The sequence below is a fragment of the Polypterus senegalus genome, chromosome 17 (assembly GCF_016835505.1).
Source record: "Polypterus senegalus isolate Bchr_013 chromosome 17, ASM1683550v1, whole genome shotgun sequence".
NCBI lineage: Eukaryota > Metazoa > Chordata > Cladistia > Polypteriformes > Polypteridae > Polypterus > Polypterus senegalus.
The window spans coordinates 56,138,290-56,165,764 of NC_053170.1; the positions used below are offsets into that span (position 1 = coordinate 56,138,290).

At 36.5% G+C, this 27,475-nt stretch overlaps 1 protein-coding gene across 1 annotated transcript in view; it reads left to right on the forward strand.

The window, feature by feature from the left end:
* Positions 1–27,475, forward strand: part of csmd2 (CUB and Sushi multiple domains 2) — a 967,861-nt gene that overhangs the window by 582,595 nt on the left and 357,791 nt on the right. Inside the window, exons 8-9 of the mRNA XM_039739491.1 lie at positions 19,807–19,919; positions 26,639–26,716. Of these exons, the coding sequence (XP_039595425.1) occupies positions 19,807–19,919; positions 26,639–26,716 (191 nt within the window). The remainder of the gene's footprint in view (positions 1–19,806; positions 19,920–26,638; positions 26,717–27,475) is intronic.

A 27,475-nucleotide genomic window follows, 5' to 3' on the forward strand; every position in this document is an offset into this window, starting at 1 on the left:
AGAGAAAAGCAACTTGATTTCATTATTGAGATTTCATTCCTGTTTTTACATTCTTTTGGATTTATTATTGATATTGATTGACTCATTTTACTCCCATGAAGAGCACTGGATTGTATTGTTTATTTATTTATTTATGGAAGAAGACCACACTGCACTTTATTTATTTTGGACACCAATTGATTGAAAAAATGCACAAAGCACTGTTTACACCAATTTTATTGTTTGTGTGTCCTATACCAGTCATGACTATCGATGTCCCAAGTTCAGTGAGATGCCAACTCTGTGGGGGAATCAGAGCATGACTTGGTGTAACAGCTGCACTGGGCAGACTGCAGGGTGTCTGCAGTGGGTATTTAATACAGCCCAGTTCATCATATATGCAAGCTCACATTCAGAAGGGACGTTTATTACAAGTAAGGCTTGGATGAAAGCCCTCATATTTGACACATACAAGTGGCAAACATTTTGCCCTCCTGATATCTGGCAAATAATACTGTAACATCCATTGATGTAACACCAAAAGTGCAAACATCTTCTTCCCTGTCAATTTCTCTACAATCATCTGTTTGACCTGTGTGACAAAGATTCCATTTTGTCATTTCACAGAATACTTCAAGTGATATAGTTTCACCATCTTATTTTCACATGATCCATTTGATAGATTTTACATGATAGGCAGAACCACTGCATTTTTAAGTGGAATAACTGAGTATTTTTAAGTGTCATTAATCATTTTAGAAAGTTGTGTCTTTTTTTTCATTGTACCATGTGTCTTGTATTTTTTGGGTTATGCCTCAATTGAACTAGCAACAAGTTCTTTTCATTGCACAGTAAGTTTTCATGGCAATAAATCTAATTAAATTAAACTGAGTTGCATGTAGTATCTTTGGGGAATGGGAGTAGCTCAATGGCCTCCAGAGAAAACCCACTGAGAAATTAAAAGAACTTGCTAGATGGTATACAGTGTGACGAAATCTCAAACCTCAAAGACATGCTTATCATCATATTCTTATGTCAGATTATTAACATAACGCTGCATGTTTGTGTTGAATTTGTGGGCAAAGATAACACAAAGAAATGTTTGTATATGAAATACTATGTATTGCTGATTTAGAAATTTTTAGCAGGGCAATATTGGGTTCCTGATTAACAAAACTGTTTTTTAGAAGTTTTTTGAAGTTTGATAGATAGATAATACTGTAGCAGCCCTATTCTGGACCTGAGTTTGGCGTGTGTGAGTATGTGCCGATGGAATGAAGCAGCTGGTTTTGCAGGCCCTGGAGGCACGGTGGAGGCATCGCTGAAGAAACCAAAAGTTCTTCTCATGGCGACATTAGTGGTATGATGAAGGAGACTGACTACATTCCTTCATCCCTTGCAGCCCCTAGCCAATTACAATAGTTTATATGAGGGTTTCAAATTGTCTCTAATTCATCTATTCAGTTTCTAACCCACATTAAAACTGAAGGTGCTAGTGCTGATCCCAGTAAGGTAGAAAGCATTTTGGAAGGAATGCTAATCTATTACAGGACGCACTTGCACACACCCACAGTCAATCATGCAGGGCCAGCTTAGAGGTGCAAAATAACTAACACACAGAATTACGGACTGAAATTCATGCATATCAGATATTATTTTTTTTCATGAAAGATGAAAAGATAGCTATAAAGACAAAATAAATGAAAAATGAATTATGTTTATTATTGTTATAAAGAAACCTCAACTGTCACAAACAAATTTGGTTTTTGATTTGGTCTGATCCCATTGTTTTCATTTTTTCAAGTATTTCTTTTATTATTTTTCTGATATCCCCTGGCTCTCTAGCTATATTACAGAACCAATATGGGGTTATAGCCTAGATTAAAAAACGCTGTAGCTCCTCATCTTTAATTCTGTACAATGTATGTGATTTATGACCTTCTCTTTCACCTGGGTCACTTATGTTTATGGAAAGTATTTCTTCTCCAGTTTGATTCATTAAAATCATCAACATGTCGACTGTAATAAGTTTGGCTAGGTTGTCTGCAAATGGCAGATTTCAACTCAGAGACTAAGAGGCAAGAGTAGTTTCAGCATTCAGGGGGTGAGATGAGGTCTTGCCAAATGACAAAACAGATTCAGCGCACTTACTAGTAGGCTTATACTGGCTTTCCAGCTTTTGACAGAGGTCTCTTCTGCTTCTGTCAGTTCTCTATGCTTAACTGGAAAAAAAAAACTGCCAACTCACTGATGGCTTTCACAGTCTGTACATTCTGTCATTTTATTATGGTTTCCCTGCCAAAGACAAAACCATGCCTTTTAAGTACATGTTGGGATAATGACAAAGCAGCCCAAATTACACGTGGAGACAGTGCTGAAATGTGGATGTGCTGGGATGCTAGGAAAGCTTTCAACATTCACAGTTATTCCTGTTTCATGGAGCCAAGGGAACAGGTGCTGCTGGCTGAGCTATTCTGGTTTCTCACGATGAGCATGAATTATTAATGGCCTGCTGTGATTTCTATTACTCTTACAGAAACTGAGCTCTCCTGTACAGCTGTATTTCATTTTAATAAAGGATCAGGAGTGTACCATAACTTACAGGCCACATATTCACAGAATCAGATTCACTGTTGTTTAAGAGAGTGGAAATGACTTTTGAAATTTCAATGTTGGTAATTTTTGAAAGCTCTTTTACTGTTACACTTGTGCTAATTGGTGTATAAGGAAATCCCTACTTATTCATGTAGGTGCTCTTTGTAATTCATCTTAAGGCCTCCCTACATTGATGCCAGACTACTGTTTAAGCAGTGATAAAGGCACCTGTATGATGGTTCTTACTCAATGTGTGGCATTATCAGTGATGCTTTACATTCTTCATTGTTACCTGCTATTATTTTACCATAATTTCCTGACCACTTCAGCTTTTAGTACTGTGTTAAAAGATACAATGTAAATAACAATAAAAGCCATATTTCCGCTTATCAGGAGTTAAGAAGAAGATTTTTTTGAGAAACTGGTTTGATCTTTGACCCATGCCAGCCACTATGAGAAAGGGATGGTCATGTCCTCACAGTACTTCTTTAGGATGCCCACCCCTGGCCATTTATTATATTGCCAAAACATTTTAGGCAGCTGTTCATTCATGCTACATGACCTGCCCATCACATCATGTACCTCCTAATAAGGTTCTCCAGAGACTAGGACCCAGTCAATTTAAAAAGCTGCTGGTTTCTGATTTTGTCTTCTGCTTCCAGTAATCATCTGTAGTGTGTGTCTGTGTGATTCCAGGCTACACAGCCATACAGTACAATACTTAGTGAAATGGACCTGTGTCTGTTCAGCTTGGTTTTCATACTAATGCTCAACTGGTTCTGTAAAGGCTTTTGGAGCTGAATCTGAACGCTCCAAGGTTCAGTTGCCACTAGGCTCATGTCACTGCTGTTTGACTGCTTAGGTAGACAAAATTAGCTAAAAAATAATTAAAATAAAATTAAACTTTACATCAATCTAGAATTTACGTGATAAACCTTAGTTTCTTTTATCTGAGTCCATGCAATCTGAGATGATTGCTCTTTCAGAAAGGTTCATGGTACTCTGATCATAAGTATAAGTGGCTGCAGAGTGTTCCTTTTCATGAGATATGAAAAAATGTCCACTGTAGTATCCACCATAAAGTTATCTTGATGTTCACTTAAAATCTGATGTGATGTTTTACTTTAGAAATTAATTGAACAAAATCTTAGACGTGGACAAATTTGTTGGCACTGTACTGAAAAAAGACGAACCCACCATTGTCTCTGAAATAACTTGAAACTGACAAAACTGATTGGCACCCATTATTGCTTATTCTGTACAGTGTATCTAAGAAAAATCAGACCTTGTTCTAGGGTTATGATTTAAGAGAATATTTCAAATAATAACAAAGATGAAAATTTCATAGACAAATATTATGGGACCCTTCACCTAATATTTTGTTGCACAACCTTTAGATGAAATCACACCAAACAAGAAATTCCTGGAGCTCTCAATGAGACTTCTGCACCTGTCAACAAGTAGTTTGGCCCACTCTTCCTGAAAAAACTGCTCCAGCTGTGTCAGGTTTGAGGGGTACCCTTCCCACACTGCATGGTTCAGTTCTTTCCATATATGTTCAATGGAATTCATATCATGGCTGAAAGGAAGCCATTTCAAAATAGTCCAATGTTTTGCTTTTAGCCATTCTTGGATGCTTTTAGTTGTGTGTTTTGGGTCATTATCCTGCTTTAGGATTCATGATCTGTGACTGAGAGAGATCTTTCTGACACTGGGCAGTATGTTTCACTCCAGAATGTCTTGATAGTCTTGTGATTTCATTGTTTCCTGCACCGACTCAAGGCACCCCAGATACAGCAAAACAACCCCAAAACATAACTAGACCTCCATATTTCATAGTAGGTGTTGTATTCTTTTCTTTGAAAGCCTCATTTTTTTCATCTGATCTGACTTGCCAAAGAGCTCCAGTTTTGTCTCATCTGTCCAAAGGATGTTTTACCAGGAGCATTATGGTTTGTCAATATGAATTTTAGCAAATTCCACTCTGGCTTTAAAATATTTTCTTTCAACAGTTTGACGTACATTGAGCCCACTGTCACTCAGAAAGCGACAGATGGTGCAGTCTGAAAATGATGGACCTTGACATTGGGGTTCAGCTTGTATCTGTTTGGATATGTTCCTTGGCTTTTTCTCTACCATTCTCACTATGCTTCTTCTTCCTATTATCTGGTTGTTTTTCCACTTTCTGCATCCAGGAAGGATGTCTACAGTCCCATGCACCCTAAACCACTTAATAATATTTGTAACTGTTATCACAGGAACATCAAGCTTCATGTCTTTGTCTTTACCATGCTTGTTTATAACTTTCTTTCTGACCTTCTCAGAAAATTCTCTTCTTCACTTTCTCTGGTCCATGTCCGGTGCGGGACACATTATAATGCCAAATTGCAGAGCGACAACTTTTCTCCATTTAAATCAGCAGAATGACTGATTGTACAATTGGAGACTTGTGTGATACTAATTAAAGTAAACAGCTGTTTTGAAAAATCACTCTAATCCAAATATTACAATCTTTCCAAGGGGTACCAACAAATGTGTCAAAGGCCTTTTTAGAATATCTTCGTAGAATAAGCAATACTCGATCTCTTCACAATTGCTTTGCTTTATTTGGTGACATATCAAACATTTGCGGGTATACATAGGGAAATTGCTTTTCAGCAGGTAAGCAGCACGTCTTCAATGAGCTGTAAGGATATCAACAAATTTGTCTACTTCTGTATATGTTTAATGTTTTGCTTTTAATTTTATGTCCTATTTTGTGATATACATAGATTGATGTAAAGATTTCCAAATGCCAACTGATTCAAGCAGTGCAGCAAGCAATCTGACTTCTGATTTTGTTAATTTAGTAGGTTTTAAATGACATTATATTATTTATTTACAAATATAATTCGATCATGAATGCTGGATTTGTTGTGAAATTCAGATTCCTGCTTTTGGATTTACATACAGCAGGTGATTAGTCTGGAGTGGATACTGTACGTGTACATTATATGACCTTCTTGTAGTGCCTTGTACCAAGCCACTCTTGGATCTCAATACAAAGGAAGAGGCCATTTCTGTGCTGATGACTGTTTCAGGAGCTCTGTTCATTCTCTTATGAATTGAGAAAATGATATCCTACATTTACTTTTCAAGATGAGTTGCCTAACTACCACCTGAATTTCTTTGGTCCGGAACAAATTGCTCTTTATTTATAACTACAATATTTTATACTACTTAACCATGTGAATTTTATTTTGGTCACCACAGATGGAATCCGTAGCTGGTACAGTACACCTTGTGCTAACACAGAAATAGGCCACCTTTCAAGAATGGCCCCATAAAAATTTTATGACTAAAAATATTTCAAAATGAATGCACACTATTACATGAAGGTGTTTTAAACCATATTGCTGTTCATGCTTGATTTGTAAGTTCCAGGTAGGTACAATGGTCTAAAAGTATTTCTAGGGTCACTGCTGTCAAATTACCCCTGAGACCTGCTTGTAAATTGCAAACAAATGAAATGGAACAGCTAAAGCAAAAGCCTTGAAGAAATGCAAACAGTTTTCAATTTAACCTAACCTTGTTTCTTCTTTTTTTTGCTTACATGTTAAATTTATTACACTTAAAAGAAAAAATATTTAAAATCATTACACTTTTCTATATTTTGCTTGAAGTACAGTACACAGTAGATTTGAGGTTTTACACGTGTATTGTGAACTGATCATCAGAAAAAAGTATCTTTGAATAAGTACGTGCGTATAAAATAATTGGAGCCATGGCCATCAAAGGACTGGTGGGGAATGACTAGAACCTTTGAGTGTTAATAGAATAATCTGAAAAAGATATACTGTTCCATTGTTAAATATGAATGACACCACTTTAATTTCTTAAAGACATATACAGATTGAAGGTTCACAGATTTTAGCCAGATAAGTGTTTTACACTACATTTTTTTTTGCATAACAGGCAGCAGTATTATTTTTCCAAAATTAAGTTGACTTGGAAATTTACTCTCAATGATGTACCAAGGCTGCACAGTTTTGCAGTTCTCTCCATTGAATGGAGGTGTGTGTGTTAAGTGAATTTTGCTGGTTCTGTTATTGATGTTGCTACTATGAAAGCTCAAAGGTGAACCCTGAAATTTATGATTTTATAAAGTAAGAGAGGGTATGTTTTTTGGCTGTGTTTGTTTTACTTCTTGTTAAAAGGATATTCTGAATATTTGTTGATAATGTTTTGCATTTGGCTGGAAGCATGAGAAAGGATAAAAAAAATAGTGTTGACAATGTTTTGCTTTTGACTTGAAATGCTGCAACATACACATTAATAATGCTGTGCCAGTCATACTTTTGTTGAATGGTTGTGAAGATGATATAGGACCCATTAGGACAGCTCTCTGTCTCTCTGAAATGTATTTTTGATGATGCCATGACTTTGCTTAATTGGCAGGTTCAAGTCGATAGATTATGTCCCCCATTGGCAGGACAATCAGTGCAAGTCAGTTAGACTTCTTCAGCTCCCTTCTGTCATATCATTGAAATTTTTGTACAAAATCATGAGTATGAGCATTTGAGAATTTGAGTATAAGGGAATGTCTGGACTTGCGAGAGTCAAAGATAAAATTCAAGATCCAGGCCTTTTATAACCTCTTGGGCACAAAAATCAGCAGTGTGCAGAGGTTTACTTACATTGGCAGCAACATTCATGTCTCTAGTGACTCTTCCTATAAAGTCAGTAGATGGATTGGGAGAGCATGGTGGGTCATGAGGTTGATATCTTTGCAAAAGAACAAACGTCCAGGTCTTTATAGTCCTGATACCTCCTGTTTTGCTACATGGTTGGGAGAGATGGACGCTATCCAGTAACCTTAGACGGAGATTGGACTCCTTCAGTGCTGTGTCTCTTCAGAGAATCCTTGGGCACCGTTGCTTTGAGTTTGTGTCGAAAGAGCGGTTGCTCACAGAGTCCCGAATGAGGCACATTACCTGCATTGTGATGGAGTGTTAGTTATGGCACTATGGCCATTTGGTACAATTCCCCTAGGGTGATCTGGCTCACAGGATCTTCATTGTTGAGAACCTGAGTGGCTGGACCAGGCCAAGGGGACACCCATGTAACACCTGGCAGTGGCAGATAGATGGTTATTTCTGGAGGGTGGGACTGGACTGTGCTGTTTCGTTGTGTGGTGGGTGTGGCAACGTGCTATAGCAGTGCATGCTCCCCGACCTGACCTGACCTGGAAAGTTACAAGCAAAACCAAATCTATCAAGCGGGAATATAAGATAGAGTATTATAATTAATTGATGAGTATAGTTATCCTATTTTTATGGAATTATCAATAAGTGGGCTGAGGACAACTTTATATAATGACGCTGTTGTTTAGTTTACCAATATTGTTTTGATTTTAAGAATCTGGACATCTCACTAGTATTTTTTGCGGCTTTGGATACATTTTTTCCATTCATATGTTATGGACATTTTGAAAGCTTAAATCTCAAGGAATATAACCATGTCTGTGTCAGTTATGAATAATGTACTCTAATAAAAATATAAATATTTTTTGTTGGCTAATCTTAAGTGCATCATGCCACCATTTTGTAGATTCAGTATTTTGTTAGTGACTTGTTAAGATGCCCTTCACTATGCACAGCACTCAAGCTCTTTGCATTGCGATTATGGACTAAAACTGTGAATAACCTTAGTCTTAAACTTTTAGTGACTGATTTTCTGCTTATTGATTGATAGCATTGCACATCTCACTTTTAGTGTGTATCTGGTGAAAATCTCATTCTTTCATTAACGATCCTTGATAATTTTTTTGTTCAGACTTGGTTTACAGTTTAGCTCTTTGGTTTTTGATAAAAATGAAATCTTTACATTTAGTTATTGACTGTCATTATAGTTTTTTAAAAACAAATGAATGTCTCAATTCATTTTACCAGTTCCATATGGCTGCTCACAATCTGTGTTGCCAGAAGACAAGTTGGCTAGAACCAAAAAAGCAAGTGGGCTATGTGCATGTGGCAGCGTGGTCCAGTTGCTGGCATATCACATGAAATATTAATGATAAACACAAAGGTTAGCAAATAAGGCAAAAAATAATTTTTGCAGAATTAGAATTTTGAGGCCAGGAAGTATTAAAACAGTGACATTGTAACAAATGTGTCACCTTTTTATATGATTTTAAAAGTGTGTTAATTAAAGTGCAACTAAATCATTTTGAAAAATTAGATTGCAAGGTAAAGAGAAGTTTGTGGTTACCATATCAAATGAAAGATAAGCATTTTTTTGTATTAATTCTTTTTTATTAAAAAATGTTTTTTTTTATTAAAGGGTTGCTAGAAGCTGTAGCCCATCTGGATATAATGTAGGTAAACAGACCCTGAATAGCAAAGCAATTTATCATTTAAGATATTTGTCCCAATTCCCAGAAACATTCAGACAATGCCAATTTAATGTCATACATTGACCCAATAATGCATATCTTTAGAATGGAAGAGGAAACCAGAGTTGAGGTTGAAAACAGTGTGGCACAGTTATAAGAATGGTTACTTGACATGTCCGTGTTGTGTACATAAGCTGGTCACTGTCTGCTTCTGTGCACAAACAAATCTTTATAACACAGCTTTCACAGCCCTTTAGGTCAGTTTTTTTAAGCTATGAGTCACATGATGTCTGAACTTGGGGCATGCTGAGTCAAGGTTTACAAATGTACTGAATGAGAAGGGTCAGCAACAGCTTGCGGAATGCCTTGCAATGAGTTGCTGCTTGTAAGGATAAAACAATCCAATCAGATGATGACATTGACAATTGTCTAAAGGAGACCCACTCTCTCCTAGAAGATGATCTGCGGCAACTCTCCAAGGCCCATCCCACCCAATGGGGAAGGACAACAATCAGTGAGAGTTGCACAAGGGGGATAGATCCCCTGAATGATGCTACACTGCGATTGTCAGTTGTGAAGACGCTGAAAATTGGGTTGCGAGAAAAAATTTTAAGAATTCATCTCCCTTCAGACATGCATACTATTAACTGTTCGTATGGTTGGCAGCCTTTTTGCTTTCCTAAAGTGATTTTTCATTTCTAATCATATAAAACCATATCATTTTACACAAAAAAAGTTTCCTTCATTTTTTTGCTATTGGGTTCTGGCTCAGGATTGACTGTCTGAATGGAGATTTATCCATTTTTAATTAGCTACAGATCACTTATATAGTGACTGTCAACATATGCTGAAACCGCTAGTGACATTGTGGTTCAGTAACTAAGATACAAAAAAAATACTAAATTAAGCATTATGTTATTGTTTTCTCAAAGCCATTTTTCTAATTTTTGCATATAAAGAGTAAATGGCCAGTTGAACAATTTGCATTTATTTCACGTGGACCCACAAATATCCAGTAGAAAAGGCCTGGCCGTCTTTTTGGCATGATTTTTTATCAACCATTATCCCCCATTCTAGCCATCTACACTTTTGTGTTTTTCAGCACACATTTAAATAAAAAATGCATTTCCTATGTCTCATCCCATTATTTTGACTGTAAAAAGACACATTTCTCCAAAAATATTTCCAAATTTGTATATGTTGTCGTTATTTCTCAAGTATTTATTTTCTCCTGTCTCATTTCTGAAACAAATTATATCTGACCTAGCCACAGTACCTGTCAAAACAGGTAACAGAATAATAATAATAAAAAAATGATGTCTCTTGCCTTACGTGTACAGTACTTTCAACACCTTTCCTCTGTATTTGCGTCTGTCTGAATGTCTCTTCAATGGCATTGTCTTTCTCAAGCGTGTTCACATAACGCCTGCTTCTCAGACTGCTATTTTCAAAGCACCTGTCTCGCCTCCTGTCTGGTTTTATACTTGCCATGTTTGAAGGGGGCTCTCTCAGCTTGCACCTTTACTCATGCATCTCACACTCGCTTTTTCTTTGTTACTCACATTGCCAAAGCCAACCTAACCAATCACACCAAAGCCACAATGACCAATCAGATTGCTCTGAGGGACTGGTCCTTAGTTTTTTATTATAAAGTAGATTACATTTTTTTTTGTTTATTGCACTTATTTCGTATATTCTTTTTAACTCCTATTCCCTCTTGAAATTATTTATAAAGTTCAAAGAAGTTTTCATAGAACAATATAAATATACAATTTTAGAAAGCTAAGCAATGTCTGCCGCACATATGTCAATTTTACTGTTTCAGATAATATCTCATAAATATTTATTTGTTAACTGACTTTTGTGGTAACATACTGCTGCTACGCGTGTCTGCTTTCCATCACCAGGGATGTCCTCACAGGTGGCGCAGTGGTAGTGCTGCTGCTTTGCAGTAAGGAGACTGTGAAAGATTGTGGGTTCGCTTTTGAGTACTGAGAAAAGCGCTATATAAATGTAATGAATTATTATTATTATTTATCTAGTTTTATATTTTTGGTACTTTGCTCATTATTATCTTGTCCACAATTTTTGAAGTTTGCACTTTATTCCTTTGACCTTATTGGTGTTATCATGGTATTCTACTTCCACCCATATTTCAAAGATGTGCACGACAGATTAATTTTTAATGAGAAATAAGCTGGATAATTGTGAACATGTTTACGAGTGTGTCCTTAGAAGAGCAAACCATTCATGCTTTTTTCCATTTTACTTTATATCTGGCTCTCCATGAATCAGTAATTATTATTTATTTATTTATTTATGCTGTGTTAAATATCCAGCTCTTTGCTGATCCATTTATACCTGTGGCTTTATCTTGTTTGATGTGATATAGTTATTTAAATACATGCTAGCTATCACTATCAGTCAGTAAGAGAAACTCAGCCAAACTGACCATAGTGAACATTTTTAGTAAGAGTAAAACCTAAATGACACACATTTAAGCACAGCTTTCTTTAAATCACCTTAGCCAGAGCAAGATGTGAGTCAGAAAATGGTGTAAAAATTAAGGATGACATAAATGCGTGGAACTACTAGAGGTGAACTTGAGTAACTTCCATAGGGCTGACCCTGTTTCTGTGCTTTTACACCAGCATTGCAAAAGACCCATGAATTTAAAATCTAGTGACTTAATAAAAATGCATTTCCCATTAAATGTACTTTATCTATCCTAAGTCCCTTCCCATAAATCATACCTAATGTCATGTGGCATGGTGTCAGAAATTGATGTTGCATCCATTATTTGAGAAAGGGGTTAAAGGAATAGAAATGGGGTGAATGTAATTTTAGAGGAGGCAGGACACTAAATGATTGATCCCCTTGGAAGCATTTATCTTATTCTGAGAAGGCTTGAATTGTCATTTATTTTTCTGAAGGGTTTGACTAATTCATTTAGATTCAAAGTCAAAGGGATCATGTTTGGGAAGAAAAAAATGAATTCACTTTGTCCATCATTTATGAATAATTAATTGAAATCTTGAACATGAATGATAGTCTAAGCATTTTAACCCCCCTAAGCTTCCTAACTTTCATGTTATCTACATATGTTTAAGAGACTTGATGCAAAACAAGACATCTTGCCTTTCTTATAAACAAATGTTCTGCACTTAAGCTTTTTCCTTTAACTTGACATAACCATATGAGCAGTGGATTCTGGACTTTTTATTGAATCATTCATGTGATGAGGTTAACATTTTACATAATACATAGTAAAATGCCATTAACACTGAAAGAGCTGATTTTGTTTTCAGTTTATATAGACAGTAATCTTAAAAACTGAAGTGGGATGCTTATTTATAAATCAAAGTTGACTAACGCTGTGGATGAAAAGCAGTGTATGTTTTGACTTCTCTTAGCTGTTCTAACCAGCACAGTACATCAACAGTAAACACAGTTTCACAGCTCTCCCCGTCACACAAGACTGCTGAAATAGAACAAGTCTCAGGCTTGAAAAAACAGAAAGTAAAAATAGTTAAGGATTTAACTCAATTAATGGAAAGTAGTGGCCAAGAAATAAAAAGAGAAAAGGGTTAGGATAAAGGGTTAGGGTTAGGGTAAACAGGTAAAGGTCAAAATACAAAAAATAATCAGAGAATCGTTCATCAAAGCCCAAACACAAAACAAGAATCGTGATCAAAAAAGATTAACAAAAGGTCCAAACTAATGTCTTTTGGAAGCACACTTTAGCCTCTGCTAATGCTAATAAGAAAAAATCGAAAGAGATTTGTGAAAGGGATCCAATACATGGATGTTACGAGTTGTGTACCGCCGTCTTTATTAGGTTTATTAAGACTGGGAATGGGCAGAGATTGGGCATAATGGTAATAAACAACAAGGCTGCAGTCATATTGTTTGCTATCTGATCTCCTTCAGAAACTGTCACAAAATGGTGGCAACCAACCAAATAAGCAGAACACAAAATGATTTTAAGATAACAAAATAATGTAAAAATTACAAAAACAATGTCCAATAATACAAGATGTTGAAATGTGGGAATAAGAGGTTTTTGAACCAAATTACAACAGGAACCTTCAGAAATGACCAGAAAGAAGATTCTTGTTACAGCACAAGGCTTCTGAATTATGCAGTGTTGTGATTGGCAGATACACACAAAAAAATCTGATTAGAAAGAGAAGCAGTTATGGTCAGGAATATGCCTAAGATCTGTAGCCAAAATATCCAAAACATTTTATAACCATTATGCCAACCAAAATTCACATAATGTGAAATTCACATATATTCTTGTTCCATATATTGTGTAAACACACTTCAACATTTTTAGAGTAATATCCAGCAACTTAGACAGAGGACCCTTACACTCCTCTACTGGCTGTGTGATGGAGTCATATTATGTGTTTCTGGCTTTTGCATGGTACCAGCTGGGTGCTATCCTGAAAAAATATGCAAAATAGCTATGTGGAAAAATACCAATAAATACTAAAATGTAAAGATGTTTAAAAAATACATTAATAAATTGCCTGCAGTGGGCTGGCACCCTGCCCGGAGTTTGTTTCCTGCCTTGCGCCCTGTGTTGGCTGGGATTGGCTCCAGGAGACCCCCGTGACCATGTAGTTGGGAAATAGCGGGTTGGATGATGGATGGATGGATGGATTAATAAATTGCACATGAGTCATTAGTCTTTAAAATGGTAGCATGGATCTTTTTACACTTTTATGCTTAAAAAGCGGGTTTTCTAACCATGTTCTTTATGGCCTTGAACTGCTGAGAGTTCAACAAAGACTTGATTTTGTTGATTTCACTGCTAGATGTGGAAGGCAATTTTCTGTGGTGCTGAGAAGCATATTTGCTTTCTGGATCCCACCCAGTGACTATTGGAGCTGTTGAACTTTAGGGAATGGAATGATTCAGTTGGACCTTTTCTCCTAAAGTTCATAAAGTCCAAAGTTGAGAGAAACAAATAGTTTTAAAGTCTTATCAGCATCAGAGAGACCACACCTAATCACAGCTCTAAAAATGGAATTTGGGTATTCAGTTTATAAATGATAACTTTGTTGGCTTTTTCTGAAATTCATTCTAGAACAGATTACATGTTTTGAATCTTTAAATCCTAGACAGGTGCAATAATGTAACAATAACTGACAGGCTGTCCTCATACTAGAGCCAGTAATTCACCGCATTAAGTGACCACTCTCAAATTCTTGTAATTCCATTTCTGGCACAATTTAGTTTGAAAAGAAGAATATTTGCTTCTACATCCCAATTTTATTCAGTATTTTAGGGGCTTGTGAGAAAATAAATGTTGTGTAATTTCATAAATATGAATTGAATTATTGGTAAACTAATCAAAAATCTGAATGGTGCATAACATTAATGGATCCATGGATACATTTTCACAGACAGCTTCTTCTTCTTTTTTTCTAATTTTAACATCCTTTCTACTACCCATATTTAAACAAAAAAAAAAATATATAAAACCCTTAAATTTGATCTGTGAGGCACATTTGCACCATCCATTTGCAATCTGTAGTAATCAGGGTAAATGTTCACAGAGGCTTTTTCCTCACATAGCAGCCCAGCTCTGTCTTTTTCAACTATAGACCAGTTTACATTAGCCTCAAGGTTTTTGAGAGCATTATAAATAGTGATCTTGCCTTTTTCATTTTCCAGGTCATCATTGTCTCTGACTCAAGGTCATCAGAGCCTCATTGGCATTCGAATAGTTGCCTTTTTGCAGTGTTTTTCATATAGAGAATTTCCAAGCATCAGCTTGCCCATTCTAATTTATCAGCAAAATGCTCTCTGGTTAGTTCTCACTGAATTTTCCAGTTATCTCACTTTACTCTTTCACCATGCTGCCTTTCTAGTGCACCACAATGTCCTACACCGGTAATGGTAACCTTTTATACAAGGGAAATTTGTTAGAGCCAAACTTACACTGATGCTTTTACTTGATAATCATTCTCCATAATACACATCATATTTGTTGCAGATGGAACTAGTGTGATTAAATTTGCATTAGGTCCACATGAATCTACCAGTATTAGGACAATATTTAAGCATTTGTAATTTATTATAAAAAATATAAAAAATGGACATATCTTACTTTTTTATAAGCTTTTTTACTAATTAAATACATTCTTTTTAGCTTTATGCTATTCACTTTGAGAAAGTATTGATGGTTTCCATTTTATTATTAGCAATAATGATTGGAATAAATATTACCCAGGATTTAATACGCTTAATTATGAAATAGAACCTCTAAAGTTAAAGTCTGTCTTTGTGCTAAAACATTGAATTCATAACAATTTTAGAGCATAAACAGCATGATCATCACAAAATAAAAAAATGAGAGTGGTGTGAGACACAAATAATGTATAATGAATACAACTAACATCTGACATTGATAAAGCTGATAATATTTATTCTAATGTGGAATACAATGTGGTTACATACAGTATATGCAACACATATAACTGACCCACAGTAAATGTAGGTGCAGTTTTTAAACTCTTTATCTGATTCTGTGCTCTACATAACTTCTGGAATGCAGTATTATGTCTAAACGTATCTGTCTAACGGTGCCAGTCTTTTAGCAGACGGCTTTGCTAAATGCCAATTGTTTTGCTCATTCCCGGTAAACAATGCAGTAAACTCTTTTTCTTCTTAATAGCTATGTTTCACCTGGCAAGATTGTAGCGTGTTGTGTCATTTATCTCCATTTGGTGTGTGTCAATTTATAACTTCTACAATTACAAGAAAATGATGCCAAAAGCTTTAACTTGTGGCAGTTCTTCACTGTGCTACATCTAGTTGTGTAGATTCATAATGGTGTAATTTAGAAAAAGTGAGCTGAATCAATTACCATGATGATCTTACAAAAAAATAGATATGGAATACAAGTTGGGTCAGCGAGACACATTAAAGACATCATACATCTTGCCAGTTCTAGTTCACCTGCTCTCATCTGTCTGGTTTGCCATCTCTGGCTTAGTAAGTAGTACAGTACAGTCTGAAATATCCATTTACTACTTTAGTTTTGCATTCTAAAATATTTTGAACTAAAGAAAATTTCTGGAGGAAAGCATTTCATAGGAGTTATTTAGAATTATGCAATTGCAGAACTGTTTCTCTACTGGATTTATTTTTAAATGATAAAACACCTTGTGTTGCAAAGCCTGATTTGAAGAGCAGTTCCAGTAAATACAGCACACAATGCAAGTATATAAATACTAAGAGATATTGTGTAAATGTACTAGACCACTGAATTGTATATTTTGAATTATACATCGAGGGTTTATGAAATACAAATATGAAATATATGACAATAGCCTCCTGCAGGGGGAGTCTGAGAATTGCAGGCTAGACAGAAACCAGGGGCCGGACAAGTGCTGGTGGAATGATCTCAGGGCTTGTCAGACTTCCACTTTGTATTAGATTGCCACCTGAAGCATTCCCAGCCCTCCCCTTAAATGTGTCTCAGCGCTTGCCGGGGGAATCTAGAGATGGGAGCCAGGAGAAGGAGAACACTCCTCATCTAGAGAGGAGTTTGGCTTGCATTCTTTGTAAGAGGGGTTGAAAGTCACAGATTTAGCAATGAAGCACTTTGTTTGTTTGTTAGATATGTGTATTGGTTACTGAAATCTTCTACTTATTATCTTTTTTGTAATTAGTAAAATCCTAATGTTAATGCTGTTTTCTTTTCTAGGCTATTTTCTTGGCTTGGGAAGGTATGGGAGGGCTAAAACATGTACCCCCAGTTCTTACTAATTTTTTTTTTGTATGAATAGTGCAGTTTTGCAGTGTCAAATGATGACATCAGTGTTATCAGATAGTTCATGGTCACAGTTATATGCATAGAATTACAAGTTTTGTTGGTCTGAATGGCCTGTTCTTTGACTAAATTGTTTGATATCTATATCTTGCTTTCATGGCTTGGTCACTTTCAATCCTATGATTACCAGCTTTCACTCCATCAGACACAAACTTCCTTTAACAGCTTAAGCCAGAGTCCTCAGATTCCTGTAAAGGTCTGGCTTTCCCAATGTCATTTTCTCATTTCGTACCGTCTTCTTGAAGATGGGTGGGAATATACTGGCCACTGCTTGGTGCTATACAAGATGGGCCTGCGCAGACTGTACTTCCTAAGGAGACTTGGGTCTCTTGGTAAATCCAGAAAGGTGCTGGAAATGTTCTGTCAGTCAGAAGTAGCCAGTGTGGTAGTTGCAAAGGGTGGGGATGCAACTTGAGCTCAAAAGATACACAATGCCTTAACAAACCTATCAAGAAAGCCTTAGTGAACCCTGGACACACTGGAAGCTGTTGTGGAAAAGATGATGGTGGCAAAACTGGATGCCATCATTAAAAATCTTCCCCATTCCCTCAAGGAGATGTTCTCTTGGAGCACTTTTAGCCACTGTCGTATTCCACCACAGTGTGCTAAGAAGCATCTCTAGGGGTCTTTTCTGCCTGAAGCTGTCAGGCATTCAATGCTTATTCCCAGTTGATAGTCTTTTATTTTCATTTTGCAGTTTCTGTAAAATAAACATTATTTACTGATTAATTGATTGATCGGTTGTATTATTTGGATTAATTGATTGATTGTATTATTTGTCCTATGAGTCTGTATCTTTTTTTAATGTTTCTGCTGCTGCATACATTTAAATTTCCCCTTGAGATTAGTAAAGGTTATCTAATCTAATTAATAAAAAGCAAGGTGGCATGGAAGAAATCTTTAATACAGTATTTAAAGAAATCTTACATTTTCAGTCAGAATTAACAATTTGCTGTTCCATTGTTCATCTCTCTCATATGGAGAATGCCTCGAGATTAATCAGACTTTTTATTTCACTTCTGGGAATCAATTTACTAATAAATGTATATGGCCATGGTAAAGTATGAGCTTAATTGTCTTGGTCCTTGAAAGACATTATCTCCTCGTCTGTTTAAGAGCAAAGACAAATATTCTCCAGTCAGCTACTAATATGTCCCCCAGTAGTAGTGGACCAATGGACACATTCAGCACAACCTCTCCCAGTATCCCAATTTCCAATATCACAAAGCATGTCTGGTAATTAATAGTGTCAAGTAATGATTCAAGTCGTCAAATTGCTAATCTCCATTATAAAAGTCATCCATGAATCCACTTTTAGCTCTTCCATATGCATTGCTTGGCAGTGTAATCTGGCAGCAACTAGGACAAAATAACACCCGATTTTTTGAGAGAATGCCAGGTCATTACATGTCACTAGCACATATTTAGTCATTTGCACTGCATCTTATGATGCACAAGTAAACAGTATGGCATTGCACCCTCAGATTTCTCCTGTCTATAACCAAACTAAACACAAATTCTGTGGAAAACTCCAGTACTGAGATTGTTATGCATGTTATATAAAACAAGCTAATTAGATTTTTGGTTAAATGAAGATCTTTTACTCCCTGCACTTGAGTCTCTTAATATTGTTCTTGGGAAATTGCAAGATAAAAATAACTCAATGCTTCAAGTGCTTTTTTTCCCATCAATTTCACTCGACCAGCCTATTATTAGATGTTATAGACTCACATACATAGAAGACAAAAATTCCACTAGTAGCATAAAATAAACCACTTTATCTAAATCCTAAATATCCCTAGTGTGTGCTTGGTATATGTGTGTGTGTGTGTGTATACGCCCTGCGGTGGGCTGGTGCCCTGCCCCAGGATTTGTTACTGCCTTGCGCCCTGTGTTGACTGGGATTGGCTCCAGCAGATCCCCGTGACCCTGTAGTTAGGATATAGCGGGTTGGATAATGGATGAATGGATCAAAATCTGTGTCAATGGGAGCTGGAGCCTCCCCTAGCAACATTTTGTGTAGGGCAGTGCAGACCCTACATTTCCATTCACACAGGGTCCATTTCTTCTTGTTTTGCACTTATTTGCCTTCTTCAATCAGAAAGTTGGAAACCATGGTTTTCCACTTTTCCTTATCGTCTGCCTAGGACAATGGTCCGGATTGAAAAGGCCTGTGTAGAGCCATCAGTTTCCCCAATCTACTTAAGAAATATTTCAAAACTAACTTAAAAGTACAAATGGCCTGTGTATGATTTAATTAAGACAATTAACTATTGGCTATTGCATGTTCTCCCCGTGTCTGCGTGTGTTTCCTCCGTGTGCACTAGTTTCCTCCCACAGTCCAAAGACATATAGGTTAGGTGCATTGGCGATCCTAAATTGTCCCTAGTGTGTGCTTGGCGTGTGTGTGTGTGCGTGTGTGCCCTGTAGTAGGCTGGCACCCTGCCCGGGATTTGTTCCTGCCTTGCACCCTGTGCTGGCTGGGATTGGCTCCAGCAGACCCCAGTAACCCTATGTTAGGATATAAAGGGTTGGAAAATGACTGACTGACTGTTCCCTCCTAAAATACTGATATCATTTTTACTGATAGTAAAGATTAAGTTTAGGGTTTATGAGCTCTGTGTAATACAAAAGTGTGCTGCTGACTGCTTTTGTTGCTTCATTCATACATAATAAACCACTTAAATCAGCAGGCCTTTTTTTTATTATTGGCTATAATCAGAAATAACATTTCTATCCATCATGACCCGGAGAGCAAGGCAATATGACAGATGCAGAAGTTGTATGTCAGGCTCCTGCCCACAAGATTGATGAGCAGATTTCACATTGCTACATTTGAATATTTCTCTGTGGCCTTGCATAGTGTCAGTCCCCTTCTGGACTTTGGAAATTGCTTCTGTATGTTTTGCTGGCATTAAATCACTTCATGATGGATCACTATTGCATATTAAATATAAATGCATAAATTAAGTGTGCTATGTATAATTTGTATGGCTATTTTCTGTTTCAGGCTTACAGGACTGAATCTGCCATCGCCTGTTATCAGCAGTAAGAACTGGCTACGTCTTCACTTTACATCTGATGGGAACCACAAACATAAAGGTTTTAGTGCCCAGTACCAAGGTAAAGAACATATGGATAGTTTATTACTTTTTGCCTTGTGATTATGCTGCAAAACTAATCTCCTGCTTTACAGAATGTGACTCTGTTTAACAAAAATACCCCAGCAGGGCGCTCTTAATTTGCCAATGCCCTGTAATTTATCTCAAATTTTTAGTTGCTCCTCGACACAAATGGCTTTGTTGGGAACTGTAGTGCTGTCGATTGTGACCTTTTTAGTGATGTATTAAAAATTAAAATAGTTTGCTTCTATTCTTTAAATATTCTGCTATAAATTGATTCAGTTTGCAAAAGATTGCACCAAAGAGACAAATTTGTGTCCAATAATTTGTGTTACCTTAAAAGTCTGTTTTTATTGGAATTCAGTTGTAACATTTGGTTCTTTGGGAATATGATTAGCACTACTATAATACTATAAAGCATTTGAGCTCAAAAAGCGTGATATTTTCTGATGCATTTATAGCAAAGCTTTTGGAACATGAAGTAGCGGAACAATTTTCATGGCTCCTTTGACTCTTTTCTCCTTCTTATTCTTTTTTCTTTAGCTCTTTTGAAGCCATTTATAGACTTTTCTCTTGCAGTTAGTATTTAAAGCCCATTTTAGGCTTTACCTTTTTTAAATCATTTTCCTTGTATCCTTAATAAATCCATACTTCTTTCTCTTTTTCTCACTGTTGGGCAGATACTTCACATACTAATGAAACACATCAACCTCAATTTAAAAGAACCTCATTTACTATCCTAAATTATTCATTTCAATATCCACAAGAATAAGCCACATTTCTCTCAAACAGATCTCTTTTATTAACCGAAGCATGATTTTTGTTTCACATGGCCCTGTCTTCTTATTTTCTTCTTCTTGTATGACTTCTAATTTGAAACAGAACAGGTCCAAAATCATTTATTAGAAACTATGAGCCAAAAAACAGAAGCCTGTAGATTGTACAGAACAAGTCTGCAACCCCTTTCCTCATGAGTGCTGTAGGTAAATAGGTGTTAGAAATGTTCAAACCAGCAAACCTCTTGCAGTTTAATCATGTACAGACCTGTGCAACAAAGGTTTGTGTGAAGGGAGGATCACTGAAGACTGGAAAAGACATGTTATTTATTCCAGCGTATAAAGAAAAGGATGACCCAGTGGATTGTGGATCATATTAGACATACATAGACCAGGCAATGAAGGTATTTAAGAAAATGATGGAAAAAAGAATAAGGAATTAGGCGAAAGTTAACAAACTGCAGTTTTGTTTCAGTATTGAGAAGGGAAACAGATGTGATCTTTGTTACTATAGTGGAAAGCACCAGGTAAAGGGAAAGAACCTGCACTATGCATTTGTTAGATCTGGAGAAGACATTTAATATGGTGCCAAGGAAGAGAGGTGGGCACTAAGACATTTAGGTATAGAAGAATTGTTAGTATTTGCTGTAATGTCAGTGTATGAGGAAGATACAGGTCAGCACAGGAGCTGGGAACAAGAAGAGTTTTGAGATGAAGGTGGGGCAGCACCAGGTAACCATTCTGAGTTTGTTGCTGTTTTATAGTAATGAAAATAGTGACTACAGAAAGAGTATGGGAGCTCTTGTACACCAATGATCTTATATTAATTTAAAAAGTGAAGTGCAATTATAGGAGAACATACTGAAATAGAAAGCCCGTTTGGAAGTTAAAGGCCTTGAGGTAAATGGATGAAAGATCAAGGATATGGTTGAACATACAGGGGCAGCAGGCATGGAAGAGATGAATGCATTTGCTGTTCAGCATGTGAAAATGGTATAGAGAGAAAGTGACTCTTATACACAGAGTTATGGTAGTGTATAGGATACTCTGCAGGAAATAAGTGCAACCTTTGTAGAGAATGTAAAATAGTGCTGAATTCTAACATACTACATGTACATTTAAATATTGTCAGTTTATTGGTTTTTATTGGAGAAAGTAAGGATATTCTGCTCTGAAGGTGACATTTTGTGTGCAGACAAAGGTGTGGGCGCATCAGGAATGGCAAGGGTAATAGGTACATGGAAGAAGTTGTGATGTGTATAGGACATTTTCTGACATTGAATAGGAAAGTTTATGAAAGATATGTGATGAGTAGTATGCTCAATGGGAGTGAGACATGGCCAGTGAAGATGAAACATGAAGCAAACCTATAAAGAAAATAAATTATTAAAATGATTAGGTGAATGTGTGCCATGTCACAGAGTGAGAGGAAGAAGAAAGCTGATTTGTGATGAAGACTTGGTGTGGCAGCAATCTGTGTTGTGCTTAGTGGAAACAGAGTAAGGTGTTTAGAGAAAGTGGAACAAAAGACAGATGATAATTGTGTGAAGACATGCACCAAGGTGGAGGTTTAGATGGATAAGTCTGAGAAGGAGCCTGAAGAAGATGTGATTGGAGGTAGTTGTGGATAATGTGAAAAGAAGTGGCCTCTTTCCACATACTGCCAAAGATAGTGGAGAGTGCAGGAACTAGACTTAGGAGATAATTGGCTAATCTTGGTAAAGCTAGAAAATGGCCATTAAATTAGTGATGATGATAAAGGAGGAGGACCTGATATCTTGGAAAAACACAACCCTCCAGCCCATCTTTCAAAATTTAAAATGACTTCAGAAAATCTACATGATATACATGGCATACATGAAAATAAAGAAAAAAGATCTGGGTGAAACATGAGAAACATTTTACATCTGACTTATATAAGATGCGCTGACATTAATGCCATAACAGAATTAGATGATGAAGTATTTAACATTAGAATCCCTGAAGCCTATTAAAAAGGCATAATGTACTGCCAACTTAAATTCCTTTGCACCTCTTCATTTGCGTCTTTGTTTTGCAAATGTGTCGATCAGCACAAGCAGTAAGCAGGCTGCTATCCCATCCCCCACCAACTCAGCTGAGGCAAGAAAGGTTGAACACATACAGTGGTGTGAAAAACTTTTTGCTCCCCTTCCTGATTTCTTATTCTTTTGCATGTTTGTCACACAAAATGTTTCTGATCATCAAACACGTTTAACCATTAGTCAAATATAACACAAGTAAGCACAAAATGCAGTTTTTAAATGATGGTTTTTATTATTTAGGGAGAAAAAAATCCAAACCTACATGGCCCTGTGTGGAAAAGTAATTGCCCCCTGAACCTAATAACTGGTTGGGCCACCCTTAGCAGCAATAACTGCAACCAAGCGTTTGCGATAACTTGCAATGAGTCTTTTACAGCGCTCTGGAGGAATTTTGGCCCACTCATCTTTGCAGAATTGTTGTAATTCAGCTTTATTTGAGGGTTTTCTAGCATGAACCGCCTTTTTAAGGTCATGCCATAGCATCTCAATTGGATTCAGGTCAGGACTTTGACTAGGCCACTCCAAAGTCTTCATTTTGTTTTTCTTCAGCCATTCAGAGGTAGATTTGCTGGTGTGTTTTGGGTCATTGTCCGGTTGCAGCACCCAAGATCGCTTCAGCTTGAGTTGACGAACAGATGGCCGGACATTCTCCTTCAGGATTTTTTGGTAGACAGTAGAATTCATGGTTCCATCTATCACAGCAAGCCTTCCAGGTCCTGAAGCAGCAAAACAACCCCAGACCATCACACTACCACCACCATATTTTACTGTTGGTATGATGTTCTTTTTCTGAAATGCTGTGTTCCTTTTACGCCAGATGTAACGGGACATTTGCCTTCCAAAAGTTCAACTTTTGTCTCATCAGTCCACAAGGTATTTTCCCAAAAGTCTTGGCAATCATTGAGATGTTTCTTAGCAAAATTGAGACGAGCCCTAATGTTCTTTTTGATTAACAGTGGTTTGCGTCTTGGAAGTCTGCCATGCAGGCCGTTTTTGCCCAGTCTCTTTCTTATGGTGGAGTCGAGAACACTGACCTTAATTGAGGCAAGTGAGGCCTGCAGTTCTTTAGACATTGTCCTGGGGTCTTTTGTGACCTCTCGGATGAGTCGTCTCTGCGCTCTTGGGGTAATTTTGGTCGGCCGGCCACTCCTGGGAAGGTTCACCACTGTTCCATGTTTTTGCCATTTGTGGATAATGGCTCTCACTGTGGTTCGCTGGAGTCCCAAAGCTTAAGAAATGGCTTTATAACCTTTACCAGACTGATAGATCTCAATTACTTCTGTTCTCATTTGTTCCTGAATTTCTTTGGATCTTGGCATGATGTCTAGCTTTTGAGGTGCTTTTGGTCTACTTCTCTGTGTCAGGCAGCTCCTATTTAAGTGATTTCTTGATTGAAACAGGTGTGGCAGTAATCAGGCCTGGGGGTGGCTACGGAAATTGAACTCAGGTGTGATACACCACAGTTAGGTTATTTTTTAACAAGGGGGCAATTACTTTTTCACACAGGGCCATGTAGGTTTGGATTTTTTTTCTCCCTAAATAATAAAAACCATCATTTAAAAACTGCATTTTGTGTTATATTTGACTAATGGTTAAATGTGTTTGATGATCAGAAACATTTTGTGTGACAAACATGCAAAAGAATAAGAAATCAGGAAGGGGCAAATAGTTTTTCACACCACTGTAACTAAAACATGTAAATTGAAGAATTTTTTTTCTTTGGTTATATTCTTGAATAAAAGCACACATGTTTTGTTTTAACTTTTTTGAAATTGTTTATTTGATATTTAGACTTCAGCCTTCACATATTATACACTTCATGTCACCATTTTGCTAATTATTAGTAGAACATGAAAAAAGTTTCTGTTTTAGTTATGTGTTCAACATTTCTTGTACTTCCTGTCATCCTACATGTACCCAGATTATTGTAAACACGGAACGCACATGACATGTATGTGTTCCAAATAATGATATACAGGGTGAGTCAAAATTATGTTAATATTTGAATGGCGGAAACAATTTATTCACAAAACATATTTCATATTTGCAAGATGATTTACAGAAATGTCTCAACCTGTTCACCATCATGTTCAACGCACAAAAAGCAATGAGCAACAGTACCATTTTAAAGTCCCGGACACACATTCCGTGGGGAATAGATGATACCACAGTCCGTAGTCTGTATTTCTGGTCATTGATATCACAAACTTTCCTGCTATACACGTGCTCCTTCAACCATACCCCATAACCTGAAATCACAGGGTGTCAAATCAGGGGAGTGTGGAGGCCATGGCAATGATCCATCACAACCTATCCATCGACCTGGAAAGGTGTGGTTGAGATAAAAATAATCCATTAGTGTTAACATAATTTTGACTCGCCCTGTATTATTTACCTAATACAATTCCAGGCACCTCACACCCAGATAAACAGACTCAAGCTGGAAGAACTTCTGCTGAGTCAGTGAGGGATGGGATAAGCAGGCTGCTTGCTGCTTGTGTTGATCGACTCATTTGCAAAACAAAGACGCTGATCAAGAGGTGCGAAGGAATTTAAGGTGGCCCGGCATTATAAATTTTTTCATAGGCTTCAGAGATTCTAGTGTTCAATCAGGAACCAATTTGAAAGGGGTCAAAACATGAAGTTTATTTTGAAAAATGTTTGTAAATTAGAAGGACTTGTTTTTTTACCACCTTGGCATATTGTCATTTGCCACTGTGTTAAGTGAAGTTGCGTTTAGTAATGTTTTGAAAAAAAAAAAGTTGCAGTAATTAGGACACTAGCCAAAACCGTTAAGAATTTGTTTACTATCATGGTATACATTTATTTGTCACATCAATTTGTGTTCTAAAGTGAAGAATGTTCATAAATTAAAAAAAAAAAAATTGTGCCTATTCTTGAAGTTTAAAATAGGTTTCAAGGCGCCTCAGTCCAAACATGAAAGTAACAGCCTTTACACTTTGGAAGTGGCAAAAATTTCAAATTAAGAAAATGTACCTTACACATTCCTGAAAAATGCATCTGGCAACAAAAGTTAACTGAAAGTAATATGTTTTGTCACAGATTCTTGGTGCTTTTTTTTTTTAAATGAGGCCTGGATATGTTGGCTGTTCGCTTGTCTGCTCACAGTGGCTGCCATGAGTGAAGTTTTACATTTTCCCCGGGCACACCACTAACTAGTAGTTGTCATAAGCCTAAGTCACCATAGCTTATTTAACAACTTTTAAAAAGTTTAATGTTTGCAATTCTTAAGTTTTGTTCCTATGCTTGCAACTGTAAAGCAGTAAATTAATTATTTGATAAGCTTTCATTAATTTAGTGAATTTAACTTAATTCTAATTTCTTTCTGTCATTTATATATATGCATACTTATGCACACGCACACACACATATATTTATGTGTATATACACACATTTATGTATAGTTTATATCCAATATAGTCTTTTTTTTTCAATGATTATTTTTCAGATACATATTTCCTTTTCTATCTTTTACTTTTCAAAGAGAAGATTTGGGGAAAGTGTAATACTGGACCTCCCCTTCACACTTCTACGAAATGATTAGACCTCTCCTACATTTTTGGTCTTTACAGAAATGAGGTTCAATAGGTTTATAATTGTTTGGTGCACCCTAATGTTGATTTACCATATGCATCCATCCTCGACCTTCATGTCTATTTTTTTTCATTTCTCAGTATGACATTTAGACCTCATTCAGATATGTGAAAACTGGGGCACTTCTGTTTGTTTGGACTTATTATTTTGTGTTCTAAAAGTTTTTTTAAATTTTTTTACAGGGTGTTTTTCAATATTCCAATTAGTTCTTTGCCATTTCAGTTCCAACATTTTGTGATTTTATGGTTTGTGTTATTTAATTGCAGTTAAGAAAATGACTGAGCTGAAATCCAGAGGAGTGAAACTACTGCCCAGTAAAGATAATCACCAAAAAATATCTGTCTGTAAGTTTAATTTTTAAGTAGGTCTTCTATAGAAAAATATTGACTTCACTTAATTGTTGCAGTTGCATGGTTTCTCTGGATTAATTTCTTAATACAAATATGGTTATGCAATGAAGAAACTGATCATTTTAGTTGCTAACAGGATCAACTGGGGTGCTCTTTTCACCACTTTAGATATCCTATTGTAGTTTGAATTAATAACAGTGCTTTGACGTCTTTTCTCTTGGTTTCTATTGTGGCAAAATGTATTTTACCAAATGTCAGAGTTTAATTGCCTGTAAGATTTTGTGTATTATATGAACACCACCCTCTTTTTGACCTACACTTCCCTACACTTGATGGCAAACTCAAACCAAGCAGTAAAAACAGTCTTCCCTAAATGTAGAAACTTGCTCTTGGCATTCGCAGACCAAGTGAGATATCGACTTGTACAGGGACTACTGAGAGGAGGAATTGGCTAATGCATCTTTTGTGGGGACACCCAGAGGGTGGCCAAACCCCTTCATCTGCCATTTGTTTTTGAACTGTTGAGCCCCTCACTATGTCTAGGAACCCTGGTTTATTTAAGCTGTTTGTTCCTTTTGGTTACTACTTAAAGCTGAAGACCAAAGTTGGCAGCAAAACTATAAAGTGTAATTTGTATCAATATGCAAAAATAATTTATTTATTCAAAACCTTCTGATTTTTATTCATTATCATATCATGGCAAATAAAAGTAAACAGTAAAGTGTACGATGTAATCTGTAACAGTATGCAAAA